At 40.1% G+C, this 16,356-nt stretch overlaps 1 protein-coding gene across 11 annotated transcripts in view; it reads left to right on the top strand.

The window, feature by feature from the left end:
- The window catches only part of Trmt11 (tRNA methyltransferase 11), a 67,925-nt gene that overhangs the window by 11,379 nt on the left and 40,190 nt on the right, over positions 1-16,356 (top strand). For 8 of the 11 annotated variants that reach the window (XR_003948811.1, NM_028604.3, XM_006512877.3 and 5 more), the window contains 2 exons: positions 612-746; positions 3,176-3,332. Coding sequence is in view for 10 of the 11 variants with exons in the window: in NM_028604.3 (NP_082880.2) it covers positions 612-746; positions 3,176-3,332 (292 nt within the window). In the remaining variant the exon portion in view is untranslated. The remainder of the gene's footprint in view (positions 1-611; positions 747-3,175; positions 3,333-16,356) is intronic. The other 3 variants (NM_001358806.1, XM_030245319.1, XM_030245320.1) reach the window with 1 other exon arrangement.

Raw genomic sequence — 16,356 nt, 5'->3', positions numbered from 1 at the left:
TGAGCTGACCCAGAGCCTGTAGTCAGTGCACCCTAGCTGTTGATGTGTGTGAACATGTGAGATGAGCTGACCCAGAGCCTGCAGTCAGTGCGCCCTAGCTGTTGATGTATGTGAACATGTGAGATGAGCTGACCCAGAGCCTGCAGTCAGTGCACCCTAGCTGTTGATGTATGTGAACATGTGAGATGAGCTGACCCAGAGCCTGCAGTCAGTGCGCCCTTGATGTTGATGTATATGAACATGTGAGATGAGCTGACCCAGAGCCTGCAGTCAGTGCGCCCTAGCTGTTGATGTATGTGAACATGTGAGATGAGCTGACCCAGAGCCTGCAGTCAGTGCGCCCTAGCTGTTGATGTATGTGAACATGTGAGATGAGCTGACCCAGAGCCTGCAGTCAGTGCGCCCTTGATGTTGATGTATGTGAACATGTGTCTGTTAAGCACTTTCCATATTGTGTGTGTGTGTGTGTGTGTGTGTGTGTGTGTATCTTGTTTCATTCTGACACCAGACGTAGACTCACTCAATATATATTAGTAGATAAGCACTATTTTCTAGGATTCTTTTTGTAAATTTTTGTAGTACATTAGATTGATTGATTGATTGGTTTTTAGGCACTTGAATTTCTGCCGTTTCAAGGAAAAGTGAACTTAAAGAAACCACAGCATGTATTCTCCATTTTGGAGGACTATGGTTTGGACCCAAACTCTATCCCCAAGGATCCACATAATATTTATTTTGGCAGATGGGTGAGTAAGTTCTTTCTACCTCTCTTTTTTTTTCTTTCTACCTATCTTACTTCATTTTTTATTTGCTTTTTTGTATGTTTGGGTTTTGTTGTTGTTTCTTTAAGCTAGATGTGGGGTATAGGTCAGTCAGGAACACTGGTCAAGAGTTCATGAGGCGTGAAGCAAATACAACAGAATGCCATGCTGTTATTTCTTTTTTTTTTTTTTTTAATAAATGTAAAAATTTGAAGCAACTTGAGAGTCAGAACTACTGTATGGATTAAAATTGCCAAAATGTATGTAGTTATGGTCGGTATGTTTTAGAAATCCCTGTGAAACACAACAAGCCTGTTAGATAGGAGTTCTAGGACAAGGGGGTACCTGATGATGGAAGCAAGTCTTCCCAGGATGTCAGGACTACTGGTTGTGCAACAGGGAGAGGGCAGAATTCGAGGCCTGTTTAGTGATATATGGAGATCTCAAATCTGAGTCTTCCTTTCTGAGAGTAAATCACGGATGTGTTCTGCTCAGTTCTTTGAGTCTGGAATAGGTGGATGGAAGCCAAGACCCATGTTATTTTGTCTTGTCTTGAAAGACAAGATGGAGATCAGAATACTCAAGACCACTCCTGAGAATAATTATATTTATATTTGCGTCATACTGGATTTGAAAAGAAGTAAAAAGATTTGATTTTAGTGATCTCAATATAACCCAATTAAAAAAATGGCACAGAGCCAAACAGAATTCTCATCAAAGGAATATTGAATGGCCAAGAAGCATTTAAAGAAATACTCAAAGTCCGTAGTCATCAGGGAAAAGCAAATCAAAACAACAGTGAGATTCCATCTTATATTGGTCAGAATGGCTAAGATCAAAATTTCAAGTGATAACACATGCTGTCAAGAATGTGGAGGAAGGCTGAAGCAATCTACAGATTTAATGCAATCCCCATCAAAATTCCAACTCAATTCTTCATAGAGTTAGAAAGAGCAATTCTCAAATTTATTTGGAATAACAAAAAACCCGGGATATCAAAAACTATTCTCAACACTAAAAGAACTGGAGGAATCACCGTCCCTGATCTCAAGCTGTACTACAGAGCAATTGTGATAAAAACTGCATGGGACTGGTACAGCGACAGACAGGTAGATCAATGGAACAGAATTAAAGATCCAGAAATAATCCCACACACCGTATGGTCACTTGATCTTTGACAAAGGAGCTAAAACCATCCAGTAGAAAAAAGACAGCATTTTCAACAAATGGTGCTGGTTCAACTGGCAGTCAGCATGTAGAGGTATGGAAATTGATCCATTCTTATCTCCTACCTGAGTGAGGTAACCCAGTCACAAAAGAACACACATGGTTTGTACTCACTGGTAAGTGGATATTAACCCAAAAGCTCAGAATGTTCAAGATACAATTCACAGACCGTATGAAGCTCAAGAAGAAGGAAGACCAAAGCATGGATGCTTCCGTACTTCTTAGAAGGGGGAAACAAAATACTCATGATAGGAAATATGGAGACAGAGTTTGGAGCAGAGACTGAAGGAAAGGCCATCCAGAAACTGCCCCACCTGGGAATAGATCCCATATACAGACACCAAACCCAGACACTATTGTGTATGCCAAGAAGTGCTTGCTGACAGGAGCCTGATATAGCTGTCTCCTGAGAGGCTCTGTGAGAGCCTGACAAATACAGAGGTGGATGCTCGCAGCCAGCCATTGGACTGAGCATGGGGTCCCCCATCTCCATGAGTTAGAGAAAGAACTGAAGGAGCCGAAACATTTGCAGCCCATAGGAAGAACAACAGTAGCAACCAACCAGATCCCCCAGAGCTCCCAGGGACTAAAACACCAATCAAAGAGTACATGTGGAGGGACCCATGGTTCCAGCTGCATATGTTGCAGTGGATGGCCTTGTTGGACATCAATGGGAGGAGAGGCCCTTGGTCCTGGGAAGACTTGATGCCTCAGTGTAGGGGAATGCCAGGGCGGGGAGGTGGGAGTTGGTGGGTAGTTAGGGGAACACAATCATAGAAGCATCGAGATGGAAGATGGGAGAGGGGGGTTCTGGAGGGGAAACCGGGAAAGGTAATAACATTCGAAATGTAAAAAAAAAAAAAAATATCCAATAAAATAAAATAATTTGCATCCTCCATTGCTGGTAGAAGTACAAACTTGTACAACCACTCTGAAAATCAATTTGGTGTGTTTTCAGAGAACCTGGAATAGTTCACCTGAAGACCCAGCTATACCACTCCTGGCCATATACCCAAAAGATGTTCCACCATCCCTTTGAATATTTTTTTTTTTACTTGATTAAGTTTAGAATAGTCATAAGTGGAAAGAACTGTTCTCATTAGCAAGGTACTATGATTTTATAGTGAATTATTATCTTGAGTCTGTTCTGTATAGCTAGACTAACTTGACAAATACCTCTGATCTAGATTGCAGATGGACAAAGAGAGCTAATTGAGTCATACAGTGTCAAAAAGAGACATTTTATTGGAAATACAAGTATGGATGCTGGTTTATCATTCATCATGACCAACCATGCAAAAGTGAAAGAAAATGATCTTGTCTTTGACCCCTTTGTTGGAACAGGTATTATAAATCCATTGGTTACACTACTGCATAGATGTTGCTTATTTATAGTAGTGAGGAACAAGAGAGTGACGTGGCAGTCTTTTCTTGTATTATACTTAAAACACTTCGTCACTTGGTGGATGTGACTAGGTTTTATTTACCAAGCTAGCCACTTGGGGGAGCATTGGTCTTATTTTTTTCACAGATGTCTTACGGTAGCTCATACATTTGATTCTGTTTGTGGAAGTGTGATTCTGAGGGTGTCTACATAGCTGACTAGAACCTGCCTGCTGACATCATACCACACTCTTTGTAACTTCCCTGGGATGCTCCACTAATTCAGTCTCGGGGCAAGTTGACTTCATCTGATTCTGACGTCATTCTTGCTTCAGAGTGCTTTCTTGCTTGATGCTTGAGAGAGCATTATTTTATTTAATTTTCATCTGACTGACCCCATTATTCTTGTTTGGTTAGTGACTCTGTAGCTGTCAGTCTAAGGAGCAGTGAGGGTGCAAATGTTGAGGAAAGGTGTGAAGTGCCCTGTGTGAATTCTCCTCTGATGACAACTAGCATGAAGATCCTGTAAAAGGTTTCCTGAGGTGGTGACAGTGCAAGAAGTGACTCCAGCAGTCTGACTTCACAGTTCATGTCTTCTTTGCTTCTGCAGAGCTGTCTCTCTCAGGCTTTACTGGCTGACACTTGCACCCAAATTAACTTCATGAGTGTGACCAAATGTGATTAGTAATAGAAATAGTATCAGGTCCAGAATTCCCAGCTGGTGCAAGGAGATTTTTTGGAATTTTTTTTGAACTAATTCTCCAGTAAGCTTTCTGCTGTGTCTCCATGCATCTTACTCTCAACCTACCCGTTTGATCTTTCCTATCTTCGTTTATCTGAAAACAGTGTCCTATATGTTGAACTTGATATTGGCACTTATGTCAAGTTTCTTTAAAAGTTATGAATATATACTATCTAATTTCAGCATAAGCTTTGTTCACATTTGGCTTCCTTTATCATTTTATTTTATTTACATGTTTTCTTGAATCATTTGAAGGTTACACTTATTATATACTTCTCTCAAATATATTAGTATATATTTCTCTTTTTTTAGTATACCTTTCTTAAGAATAAGGATTTTACATATATATATATATATATATGTGTATATATACATATATATATGCATATATATACATATACACACACATATATATATTGCATCTATATACATATATTCTGTGACTGGATGTATTTTACTGTTAACATTTTCTTTGTTTGGAACATTACTAAACTGTTTAAGTATAGAATAGTTTTCATTTCAGTTGCTTGAGTCTTTCTCATTATAGGTATGGGTTATACATTTGTAGCTGGACTGTGACACTAAGAGATGTGTCCTTCTCAAGGCTTACAGATTCTGCTTCTTTGCCTCTTAGTGTAATACTAATTTTTATCAGCATGGTATTATAATTTGCTTTTCTATTATGTGATAGTGACTGTTTATTTTCTACTCTTGCAGTTAATGTAAGGCACTGTGGGGAGGCACAGTAGGAGCTAGTAAAGTATCCTGTTCCTTATCTAGCTGTTTCCACCTTGACAATTCAGAGTTCGCATCCATTGACAAGGTTCCTCTTTGAAACTGTTTTTCCTTGTATGAGTTTTCTACTCTAGCACCTCTGGTACTGATCTACATTCATTATTTTGTAAACAAGAAACCTTTCTTTACTTCCTGTTGTTAATTTTACTTATTACTAGCATGAACTACTAAGTCCCCCCTTTTTCCTCTGGTGATTTATATGTCCTCTAATTCCTTAATTACTTCCTTACTCACATTAGCCTACTTTTACCAGGCCTTTCACATTGAATCTGTCTTTTGATCTAGCATTCTCTTTTTTTTTTTTTTAAAGAGAACTTTAAAAGTTTCTGGCTTATCTTTTACGTCCCAAAACCATGGCTCCAGTCATTTCTCCCAGTACCCCTTGTTTGGGTAAGAAAGGAAATACACATGTGTATACACATGATATGTATGTGACTGCAAATGCAAATGCACATGGATTTACTCCTGTGTTTATATATATATATATATATATATTATGCATGAGGCATGTGTGCAAATGGAAATGCACACACATATACTCCTGTGTATACACGTAATATATATATATGTGAGTGCAAATGGAAATGCACATGGGTATACTCCTGTGTTTATACATATAATATGCACACGTGCAAATGGAAATGCACAAATATATACTCCTGTGTATGTACACATAATGTGTATGTGAGAGCAAATGGAAATACACATGCATATATTCCTGTGTGTATACACATAAAAAAACCTACAGACAGTCTTATCAGAAATCATGGTTTTTTTATGTGTAGGAGCTATTTCTGTTGAGTATCACAGATTTGTTTCCTACTTGTTCCTTCTATGTCATGAATTACTTTCTTTACACTCAGAACTCTGGTTCTTATGTTCAGCACGTTTGCTCTTTTGTTCAATTCTACAATTATCTAAAATAGTCAAGATTGCCATACCCATGCCACTTGGGGGAAAAGAATCCTATTATGTTAGCTTTCTGTTGCTGTGCTAGGACACCAAGGCAACTCACAGAAGGATTTGGATTTATGGTTCTAGAGGCTAGGAATCCATCATGTTGGGGAGGTGTGGCAGCAAGGGGCAGGAGCAAGGATGCTGCGTTCACATCTTTTACCACAAGCACTAAGCAGAAGGATCAAATTGGAATTTGCAAGACCTTTTACTCCCAAAGCCTGCTCCCAGTGACATACTTCCTCAAGGACAGTTCACCACCAAAATTTGGTCAAACAGCACCAACTGGGAACCTAGTGTTCAAATATCTGAGTGTGTGTGGGGGAACGGACATTGTCATTCAAACCACCACACCTACCATAGACAATGTAAGACATACTTTCATTCTGTCCTTGCTTAAGGAGCAATAAAAAGATACCATGTGCTTGCTTTTCTCTGCATTTGAAATTCACAGGGTTCCGTTTGTTGTAGTTTTCTCTCAGTTTTAGATTTTGGTTCCCTGCCATTACTTCTGTTTAATTATGTTAGTTTTACATATGCAGAAGATAAACTCACATCCAGTAGTCACAGCTACACAATAATGCACTTTTATTTTTATCCCTTCCTTTGTTGGCCAACCTTGTTTTCTCATTGATTTTTCTAGTGATATGCTTATATATGCCCAGTTTTTTACCCGTACTCTTTTATATAAAATGTTTGATAGTCTGTATGTTATTTCTCTCTCTCTCTCTCTCTCTCTCTCTCTCTCTCTCTGTATCCTCTCTTACCTGCATTTCTTAGAAACCTCTTCCTGTTTCGAGACTGTTTTATATTCTTTTGTTATTTTTGGTGCTGGAGATAATAATACAAGCCACTCTGTTACTGAACTACGTTTTAGCCCACCTTCATTCTCTTATGTAGTGTTTGTTTGTTTGTTTGTTTAGTATAGAACAGAGTTTATTTAGGGCATGGGGAGGGGAGTTAACAGAATAGAATAGTAGATGCAGAGAAAGGCAGAGAGAAGGAGAGCATGGAGAAGTAGAGGCCGCCATGACCACGTGGAGAGGGGGGAGGGGCAAGGGGAAAGCAAGAATAAGAGAGACAAGAGAGTAAGAGACTCTCTTGTAGGTTTAAACCTTAAATATATTACATTACATGATTTGTTACTATAATCTCTTATGCATAGGTACAGATAGTTTTTGATATTTTATACTTAAAAATAATGCTTGCAGTAGCCCATTGTAATTTTGAAGGTAGAGCCCTGGTGCGCATTCCTGGAAGCAGGATTGTCAGGTTAAAGGGAATCTGTGGTGTTGCTAGATGTTGCTAAATAATTCTCTAATATTTAGCCTTGACTTTCTGCAGCCATCTAAGAGAATTCTTGCTTTCCTGCAGTTTTACTCCTAAGAATATATTGCCAAGTTTTGAAATTTTCCTGATTTGTTGGCTGAAAATGGTATCTAAAGATAGTGTTAATTTGTATCTGATTATAAGTCAAGTTACAGTTTTGGTTTTTTTTTTTTTTTTAGGGCCATCGTATATCATATTTTGAACAGACTTTTTTCTCCTGAGTCTTGTGTTTTTTTTTTTTTTTAATTAATCATTCCATTCATTTATATCTCAAATGATATCCCACTTCCCGGTTACCCACTTCCTAACCCCCGATCTCACATCTGCCTTCCCCACTCCCCTTTGTCTGTATGAGAGTGTTTCCCTATCCACCCACACTCTCCCACCCTACCACTTAACCCCCCCCCCCCCCTCCCACACACACACACACACACTCTGGGACATCAAACCTACCCACGACCAAGGCCTTCTCCTCCTATTGCTGTCAGGCAAGGCCATCCTCTGCTACATATGGATCTGGAGCCATGGATCCCTCCTGGTACACTCCTTGGTTGGTGGTCTAGACTTTGGGAGAACTGGGTAGTCAAGCCAGCCTATGTTGTTCTTCCAGTGGGGTTGCAATCCCCCTCTGCTCCTCTAGTCCTTCTGCCAGCTTCCCTACCAGGTTCCCTGAGTTCAGCCTGATAGTTGGCTCCAAGCATCTGCATGTGCATTGGTCCAACAAGTGCCTCTTGACCATGGCAGCAGTGTTGATTTTGGTGTCTGCAGCAGACATGATGTATCCCCAGGTGGGACCATCTCTGGTTGGCCCTTTTTTCAGTCTCCGTTTCATTTTTTGTCCCTGTTATTCTTTTGGACAGGAACATTTCTGTGTTAAAAAAACTTTGAGATGGATGAGTGGCCCCATCCCTCCAACAGGGGCTATGCCTATCTACTGGAAGTGGTTTCCACAGGTCCTATCTCCCACTTCTCTGAACATTGTGGCTAAAGTCAATCCCATTGAGTCCTGGGAGCCTCACATTTCTCTGGTATCTGGGACCCTCCAGTGGCTATGCCCTCTTTTATATCCCTCCTGCTACCTATTTTTGTTTGATTCCCTGACCCTCTGTATCTCTATCATGTCTCCTCCAGTATCTGATACTGCCACCCTTATTTCCTGCCCCTTCATTCTTCCTACCTTGTACCCCTCTCCTTCTACATCCTGCGATTGTCCTGGTCCCCTCCTCAATTCTCTTCTCTTAGATTCAGTATATCTGGTTTTACGTAGAGGTCCTTGATCTACTTGGACTTGAGCTTTGTGCAAGGAGATAGCAATGTATCAATTTGCATTCTTCTATATGCAGACTGCCAGTTGAACTAGCACCATTTGTTGAAAATGCTGTCAGTTTTTCCACTGGGTAGTTTTAGCTTTTTTGCCAAGGATCAAGTAACCGTAGGTGTGCAGGTTCATTTCTGGGTCTTCAGTTCTATTCCACTGATCTACCTGCCTGTTTCTGTACCAGTGCCATGCAGTTTTATCACTATTGCTCTCTAGTACAGCTTGAGGTCAGGGATGGTGATTCTTCCAGAAGTTTTTTTATTGTTGAGAATTGCTCTTTCTAACTCTATGAAGAATTGAGTTGGAATTTTGATGGGGATTGCATTGAATCTGTAAATTGCTTTCGGCAAGATAGCCATTTTTACTATATTAATCCTGCCAATCCATAAGCATGGGAGATCTTTCCATCTTCTGAGGTCTTCTTCGATTTCTTTCTTCAGAGACTTGAAGTTCTTATCATACAGATCTTTCACTTGCTTAGTAAGAGTCACACCAAGGTATTTTATGTTATTAGTGACTATTGTGAAGGGTGTTGTTTTCCTAATTTCTTTTTCAGCCTGTTTATCCTTTGAGTAGAGGAAGGCCACTGATTTGAGTTAATTTTGTATCCAGCCATTTTGCTGAAGTTGTTTATCAGGTTTAGGAGTTCTCTGGTGGAATTTTGGGGGTCGCTTAGTTATACTATAATATCATCTGCAAATATTTATATCTTGACTTCCTCTCTTCCAATTTGTATCCCTTTGATCACTTTTTGTTGTCTAATTGCTCTGGCTAGAACTTGGAGTGCTATATTGAATAGATAGGGAGAGAGTAAGCAGCCTTGTCCAGTCCCTGATTTTAATGGGATTGCTTTGAGTTTCTCTCCATTTAGTTTGATGTTGGCTATTGGTTTGCTATATATTGCTTTTATTATATTTAGGTATGCACCTTGAATTCCTGTTCTCTCTAATACTTTTAACATGAATGCTTGTTGTATTTTGTCAAAGGTTTCTTCAGCCTAATGAGATGACCATTTTTTTTCTTTGAGTTTGTTTATATAGTGGATTATGTTGATGGATTTCTGTATATTGAACCATCCCTGCATCCCTGGGATGAAGCCTACTTGGTCATGATGGATGATTGTTTTGATGTGTTTTTATATTTGGGTTTTCTAGAACTTTTTTTAAAGATTTATTTATTTATTTATTTATTTATTTATTTATTTAATGTATGTGAGTACACTGTAGCTGTACAGATGGTTGTGAACCTCTTGTGGTTGTTGGTAATTGAGTTTTTTTTTTTTTTTTAAAGAACCTCTGCTCACTCTGGTTAGCCCTGCTTGCTCTGGTCAACTCTGCTGGCTCAGTCTCTGCTAGCTCCCACCCAAAGATTTATTATTATAGATAAGTATACTGTAGTTGACTTCAGATGCACCAGAAGAAGGTGTCAGATCTTATTATGGGTGGTTGTGTGCCACGATGTGGTTTCTGGGATTTAAACTCAGGACCTTCAGAAGAGCTGTCAGTGTTCTTACCCGCAGAGCCATCTCACCAGCCCGGTTTGTGAGAATTTTTGAGTATTTTTACATTGGTATTCAGAAGGAAAATTGGTCTTCGTTCTCTTTTTTTCTTGGGTCTTTTTGTGGTTTAGTTATCCGCATAACTGTGGCTTCATAGAAAGAATTGGATAGTGTTTCTTCTGTTTCTATTTTATGGAACAGTTTAAAGAGTATTGGTATTAGATCTTCTTTGAAGGTCTGATAGAATTATGCACTAAAACCATCTGGCTCTGGACTTTTCTTGGTTCTATTTTCTTAAGGGTTATAGGGCTGTTTAGATGTTTTATCTGATCCTGATTTAACTCTAGTACCTGGTATCTGTCTAGAAAACCATCCATTTCATCTAGGTTTTCCAGTTTTGTTAACTATAGACTTTTGTAGTAGGGTCTGATTATTTTTTAAATTTCCTCAGTTTCTGTTGTTACGACTCCCTTTTCATTTCTGATTTTATTAATTAGGATGCTGTCTCTGTACCCTTTGATTAATCTGGCTAAGGGTTTATCTATCTTGTTGATTTTCTCAAAGAACCAGCTCCTAGTTTTTTTGATTCTTTGTATAGTTCTTTTGTTTCTACTTGGTTGATTTAAGCCCTGAGTTTGATTATTTCCTGCTGTCTACTCCTCTTGGGTGTATTTGCTTCTTTTTTTATCTAGAGCTTTCAGATGCTGTTAAGCTGCTAGTGTATGCTCTCACCAGTTTCTTTTTGGACGCACTCAGAGCTTTGAATTTTCCTCTTAGCACTGCTTCCATTGTGTTCCATACATTTGGATATATATTGCCTACATTTTCATTGAATTCTAGTAATTTAATTTTCTAGATTAAATTAAATTAAATTAAATTAAATTAAATTAATTTCTTTAATCTTCTTATTTCTTCCCTGATCATGTTATCATTGAGTAGATAGTTGTTCAGCTTCCACGAGTATGTGGGTTTTCTGTTGTTTTGTTGCTATTGAAGACCAGCCTTAGTTCATAGTGGTCTGATGGAATAGATGGGATTAATTCAATGTTCTTGTATCTGTTGAGGTTTGTTTTATGTCCAATTATATGGTCAATTTTGGAGAAAGTACCATGAGGTGCTGAGAAGAAGTTATACTCCTCTTTTGTTTTAGGGTGAAATGTTCTGTAGATAACTGTTCAATCCTTTTGGTTCATAACTTTTAGTTTCATTGTGTCTCTGTTCAATTTCTGTTTCCATGATCTGCCCATTGGTGTGAGTGGGGTTTTGAAATCTCCTACTATTATTGTGTGAAGTTCAATGTGTGTTTTGAGCTTTAGTAACATTTCTCTTACAGATATGGGTGCCGTTGCATTTGGGGCATAGATGTACAGAATTGAGAGTTCATCCTGGTAGATTTTTTTCTTTGATGAGTATGTAGTATCCTTCCCCATCTTTTTTGATAAATTTTGGTTGAAAGTCTATTTTGTTGGATATTAGAATGGCTACTGCAGGTTAATTCTTGGGAGCATTTGCTTGGAAAATTTTTTCCCATCCTTTGACTTTGAGGGAATGTCTGCCTTTGATTCTGAGGTATGTTTCCTGTATTCAGCAAAATTCTGCATCCTCTTTAAATATCCAGTCTGTTAGCCTATGTATTTTTATTTTTTCTTGGAATGTTTTGCTTTCTTCATCCATGGTAATTGTGAGTTTTGCTGGGCTGACATTTGTGTTCTCTTAGGGTCTGTAATGACATCTGCTCAGGATCTCCTAGCTTTCATAGTCTCTGGTGAGAAGTCTGATGTAATTATGATAGGTCTGCCTTTATATGTTACTTGACTTTTTTCCCTTACTGCTTTTAATATTCTTTCATTGTTCTGTGCATTTGGTATACAGAATAATAATTCTAATTATTATATGGCAAGAGGAATTTCTTTTCTGGTCCTATCTGTTTGGTGTTCTATAGGCTTCTTGTATGTTTATGGGCATCTCTTTCTTTAGATTAAGGACGTTTTCTTCTATAATTTTGTTGAAGATGTTTGCTGGCCCTTTGAGTTGAGAATCTTCACTCTCTTCTATGCCTATTATTCTCAGGTTCAATCTTTTCATTGTGTCCTTGATTTCTTGAATGTTTTGAGATAGGAGCTGTTTGCCTTTTGTGTTGATGTTTTCTATTGTATCTTCTGCCACTGAGATTCTCTCTTGTATTTATTCTGTTGGTGATCCTTGCATCTGTGACTCTTGTTGTCTTTCCTAGGTTTTTCATTGATAAGGCTGTCTCCTTTTGAGGTTTCTTTAATGATTCTGTTTCCATTTTTAGATCCTGGATAGTTTTGTTCAATTCCTTCACCTGTTTGCTTGTGTTCTTCTGTAATTCTTCAAGGAATTTATGCATTTCCTCTTTAAGGGCTTCTTCTTGTTTACTTGTGTTTTCCTGTGTTTTGTTAAGAGAGTTATTAATGTCCTTCTTAAAGTCCTCTATCATCTTTATGAAATGAGAGTTTAGATATGAATATTGTTTTAAGGGTGTGTTTGGGTATCCAGGACTTGCTGTGGTGGGAGAACTGGGTTCTGATATTGCCAAGTCAAATTGGTTTCTGTTGCTTATGTTCTTGTGTTTGCCTTTTGCCATCTGGTTATCTCTGGTGTTAGCTGGCCTCCCTATCTCTGCTGGAGCCTGTCCTTTCTGTCAGCCTGTGATACTGCGATCCTGTGATCCTGGGGAGTCGAGCTGCAACTGGGGTTGCACTGTGTGGGATGGGGTACTGCCCCAGGGCTCTGCTTGGTCAGCACAGGTCAGCACAGGAACTGGAAGGCACAAGGGAATCTGTTTCCCTAAGTCACAGGGGTCTTGTATGCCGGGTCTCACCTATGAAGCTGGATGTGTCAGAATACCTGGGATGTTGAGCTACAACTGGGGTGTGGGCTGTGTAGGATCGGGTCTGTGCCGGAGCTCTGCTCCTGCATCTTTTAAGGATGCTTTTGTATAGATATTAGCACATCTTCTTCCAGTAATAAATTTTCTGTAATAAATTACAAATATGTCTTTTCAAATTATCAGCTATCATTTGACTTTGATAGTATTTGCTTTTTGTCATAGGAAAATTTTCCCTGTATTCAACTTACAAAGGATTTGTCTATATTTTCTTCTTGTCTATATGCCTCTTGAAGTGATATAGTTTTCGTTGTTTTAGAACTCTGATCCATTTAGAGTTTATTTTTGTGGATGATGTGATTAATGGTTATGATTTGTCTTTCTCTAGAGTCTCAACTTTACTCTTTTGTAATTCAGCTTTAAATTTTTCATTTATTATTGTGGGGTGTATGTGCACAGCATGATGCATGTGTCTGTGCATAGGCTTGCCAGTGTAAGTGTGTGTGTGTGTGTGTGTGTGTGTGTGTGTGAGAGAGAGAGAGAGAGAGAGAGAGAGAGAGAGAGAGAGAGAGAGAGAGAATGCATGTGTTTGGGCAAAGGCTTGAGACTGCATGGGTGTGGATGTCAGAGGACAGCTCTGTGGGATTGGCTCTCCTTCCCCATTATGTAGGTTCGAAGGATTCACTCAGGTCATCATGTTTCTGCCACCAGACTTTACCCACGGAGCCATCTCATTTATAAACTGTATTAGTCAGGGTTCTCTAGAGTCACAGAACTTATGGACAGTCTCTAGATAGTAAAGGAATTTATTGATGACTTACAGTCGGCAGCCCAATTCCCAACAATTGTTCAGTCGCAGTTGTGAATGGAAGTCCAAGGATCTAGCAGTTACTCAGTCTCACGCAGCAAGCAGGCGAAGGAGCAAGAACAAGAGCTAGACTCCCTTCTTCCAATGTCCTTATATTGTCTCCAGCAGAAGGTGTAGCCCAGATTAAAGGTGTGTTCCTTAAACTCGGAGATTCAATCTTCTGGAATCCATAGCCACTATGGCTCAAGATCTTCAAACCAAGATCCAGATAAGGATCTCCAAGCCTCCAGATAAGGGTCACTGGTGAGCCTTCCAATTCCGGATTGTAGTTCATTCCAAATATTGTCAAGTTGACAACCAGGAATAGCCACTACAATCCACCCCTTGTCAACTTGACACAAATAATATCTCATGTTCACATGAAACAATAACAAGGTTGTAAATACGCCTAACATTATATAACTATCCCTCGTACAATCGCAAACGCATTAGTAAATTTACAATGGGCATTCATATTACTTTATAATCCTCGTTTCTGCAACTGGTTACGTGGCCTTAATTGGTATTTATAACTACCTTCCTCTACTACCCATTCTGTATTTCCTTCTCCTTCAGCCAGCACCTCAGCAGGTCTTGGCTCTTTTCCTGGAGGATTGACCCATACCTTCATTCCTGATGGGTCTGTGTCCTTTGTCATCCTGCTTGGATTAGGCTGTTGTAGTTTCCCATTGACTTTAATCACAGGACATGGTAGTACTAAGAGACGCCCTAAGGGATCTCCTACACTCCAGACATAATCTTGCTTACCACCATTGTGAAGAGGTAATCCAATTTCTCCATGGTAATCTGGATCTATCACCCCTCCTAACACTGTTATTCCTTTCTTAGCCTGTTGGTTTAAGGGCATTAGAAGCCCAAAATGACCAGGGGGAAGTCTGAGCTTCCAGTTCAATGGAATGTTTGTTGTAGCTCCTGGTAGGAGCACTCCCCTCTCTGGAGCCAAAACTTCTAGGCCAGCAGAACCTAGAGTTATGGGGACAGGAAGCAAAAATTTTCCTAGAGGGTCACTAGGAGTGATAGTAAGTGGAACTATTCCCTTTTCCACCCCTTGATTCCTGGACCCATGAATCCTGGCTATGGGTGAAACTGTACCATATATCGAGCGCTGATTCAAAGCATATACTGCCTTCTGAAGAACTCTGCCCCAGCCTTCCAAGCTGTTACCACCTAATTGGCGCTGTAACTGCGTCTTCAAAAGGCCATTCCATCTTTCTATCAGCCCAGCTGCTTCAGGATGATGGGGAATGTGGTAAGACCAGTGTATTCCATGATCGTGGGCCCACTGTCGTACTTCTCTGGCTGTGAAATGAGTTCCTTGGTCAGAAGCAATACTGTGTGGAATACCATGACGATAGATGAGGCATTCTGTCAGTCCGTGAATGGTGGTTTTAGCAGAGGCATTACGTGCAGGAAAGGAAAATCCATAACCAGAATAAGTATCTACTCCCGTAAGAACAAAACGCTGTCCTTTCCATGAAGGAAGTGGTCCAATGTAGTCAACCTGCCACCAGGTTGCTGGCTGGTCACCTCGAGGAATGGTGCCATATCTGGGGCTCAGTGTTGGTTTCTGCTGTTGGCAGATCTGGCAATCAGCAGCAGCTGTAGCCAGGTCAGCTTTGGTGAGTGGAAGCCCGTGTTGCTGAGCCCAAGCATAACCTCCATCTCGACCACCATGGCCACTTTGTTCATGTGCCCATTGAGCAATGACAGGGATGGCTGGGGAGAGAGGCTGACTGTCCACAGAACGGGTCATCTTATCCACTTGATTATTGAACTCCTCCTCAGCTGAAGTCACCTTTTGTTGAGCATTTACATGGGACACAAATATCTTCACATCCTTTGCCCATTTGGAGAGATCTATCCACATACTTCTTCCCCAGATGTCTTTCTCACCAATTTTCCAATTGTGATCTTTCCAAGTCCCTGACCATCCAGCCAATCCATTGGCTACAGCCCATGAGTCAGTGAATAATCGTACATCTGGCCATTTCTTCTTGCAAACAAACTGTAATACCATGTGTACTGCCCTAAGTTCTGCCCACTGAAGATTTCCCTTCACCTGTGTCTTTCAAGGTTGTCCCAGAAAGGGGTTGTAATGCTGCAGCTGTCCACTTCTGGGTGGTGCCTGCATAACGTGCAGAGCCATCAGTAAACCAGGCTCTAGTCTTCTCCTCTTCGGTCAGTTGATCATAGGGAACACCCCATGAGGCTATAGGGTCATGCTTGGCAGCAGATGGCATTGTAACAGGAGTAGAAACCATAGGCATTTGAGCAACTTCATGTAACTTGCTTGTGCCTTCAGGACCTGCTCTGGCCCGATCATGTATATACCACTTCCATTTGATAATAGACTGCTGCTGTGCACGTCCCACTTTATGACTTGCAGGGTCTGATAGTACCCAGCTCATGATGGGTAGTTCAGGTCGCATAGTAACTTGGTGTCCTATTATCAGACGTTCAGTTTCCACTAAGGCCCAATAGCAGGCCAAGAGCTGTTTTTCAAAGGGAGAATAGTTGTCTGCAGATGATGGTAGAGCTTTGCTCCAAAATCCCAAAGGCCTTTTCTGTGATTCACCTACAGGGGCCTGCCAGAGGCTCCAAACAGCATCTCTATCAGCCACAGACACCTC

Source organism: Mus musculus, chromosome 10, assembly GCF_000001635.26.
Source record: "Mus musculus strain C57BL/6J chromosome 10, GRCm38.p6 C57BL/6J".
NCBI lineage: Eukaryota > Metazoa > Chordata > Mammalia > Rodentia > Muridae > Mus > Mus musculus.
The sequence above is the reverse complement of the archived record's forward strand: the minus strand, read 5'-3'. Positions and strand labels throughout refer to the sequence as shown.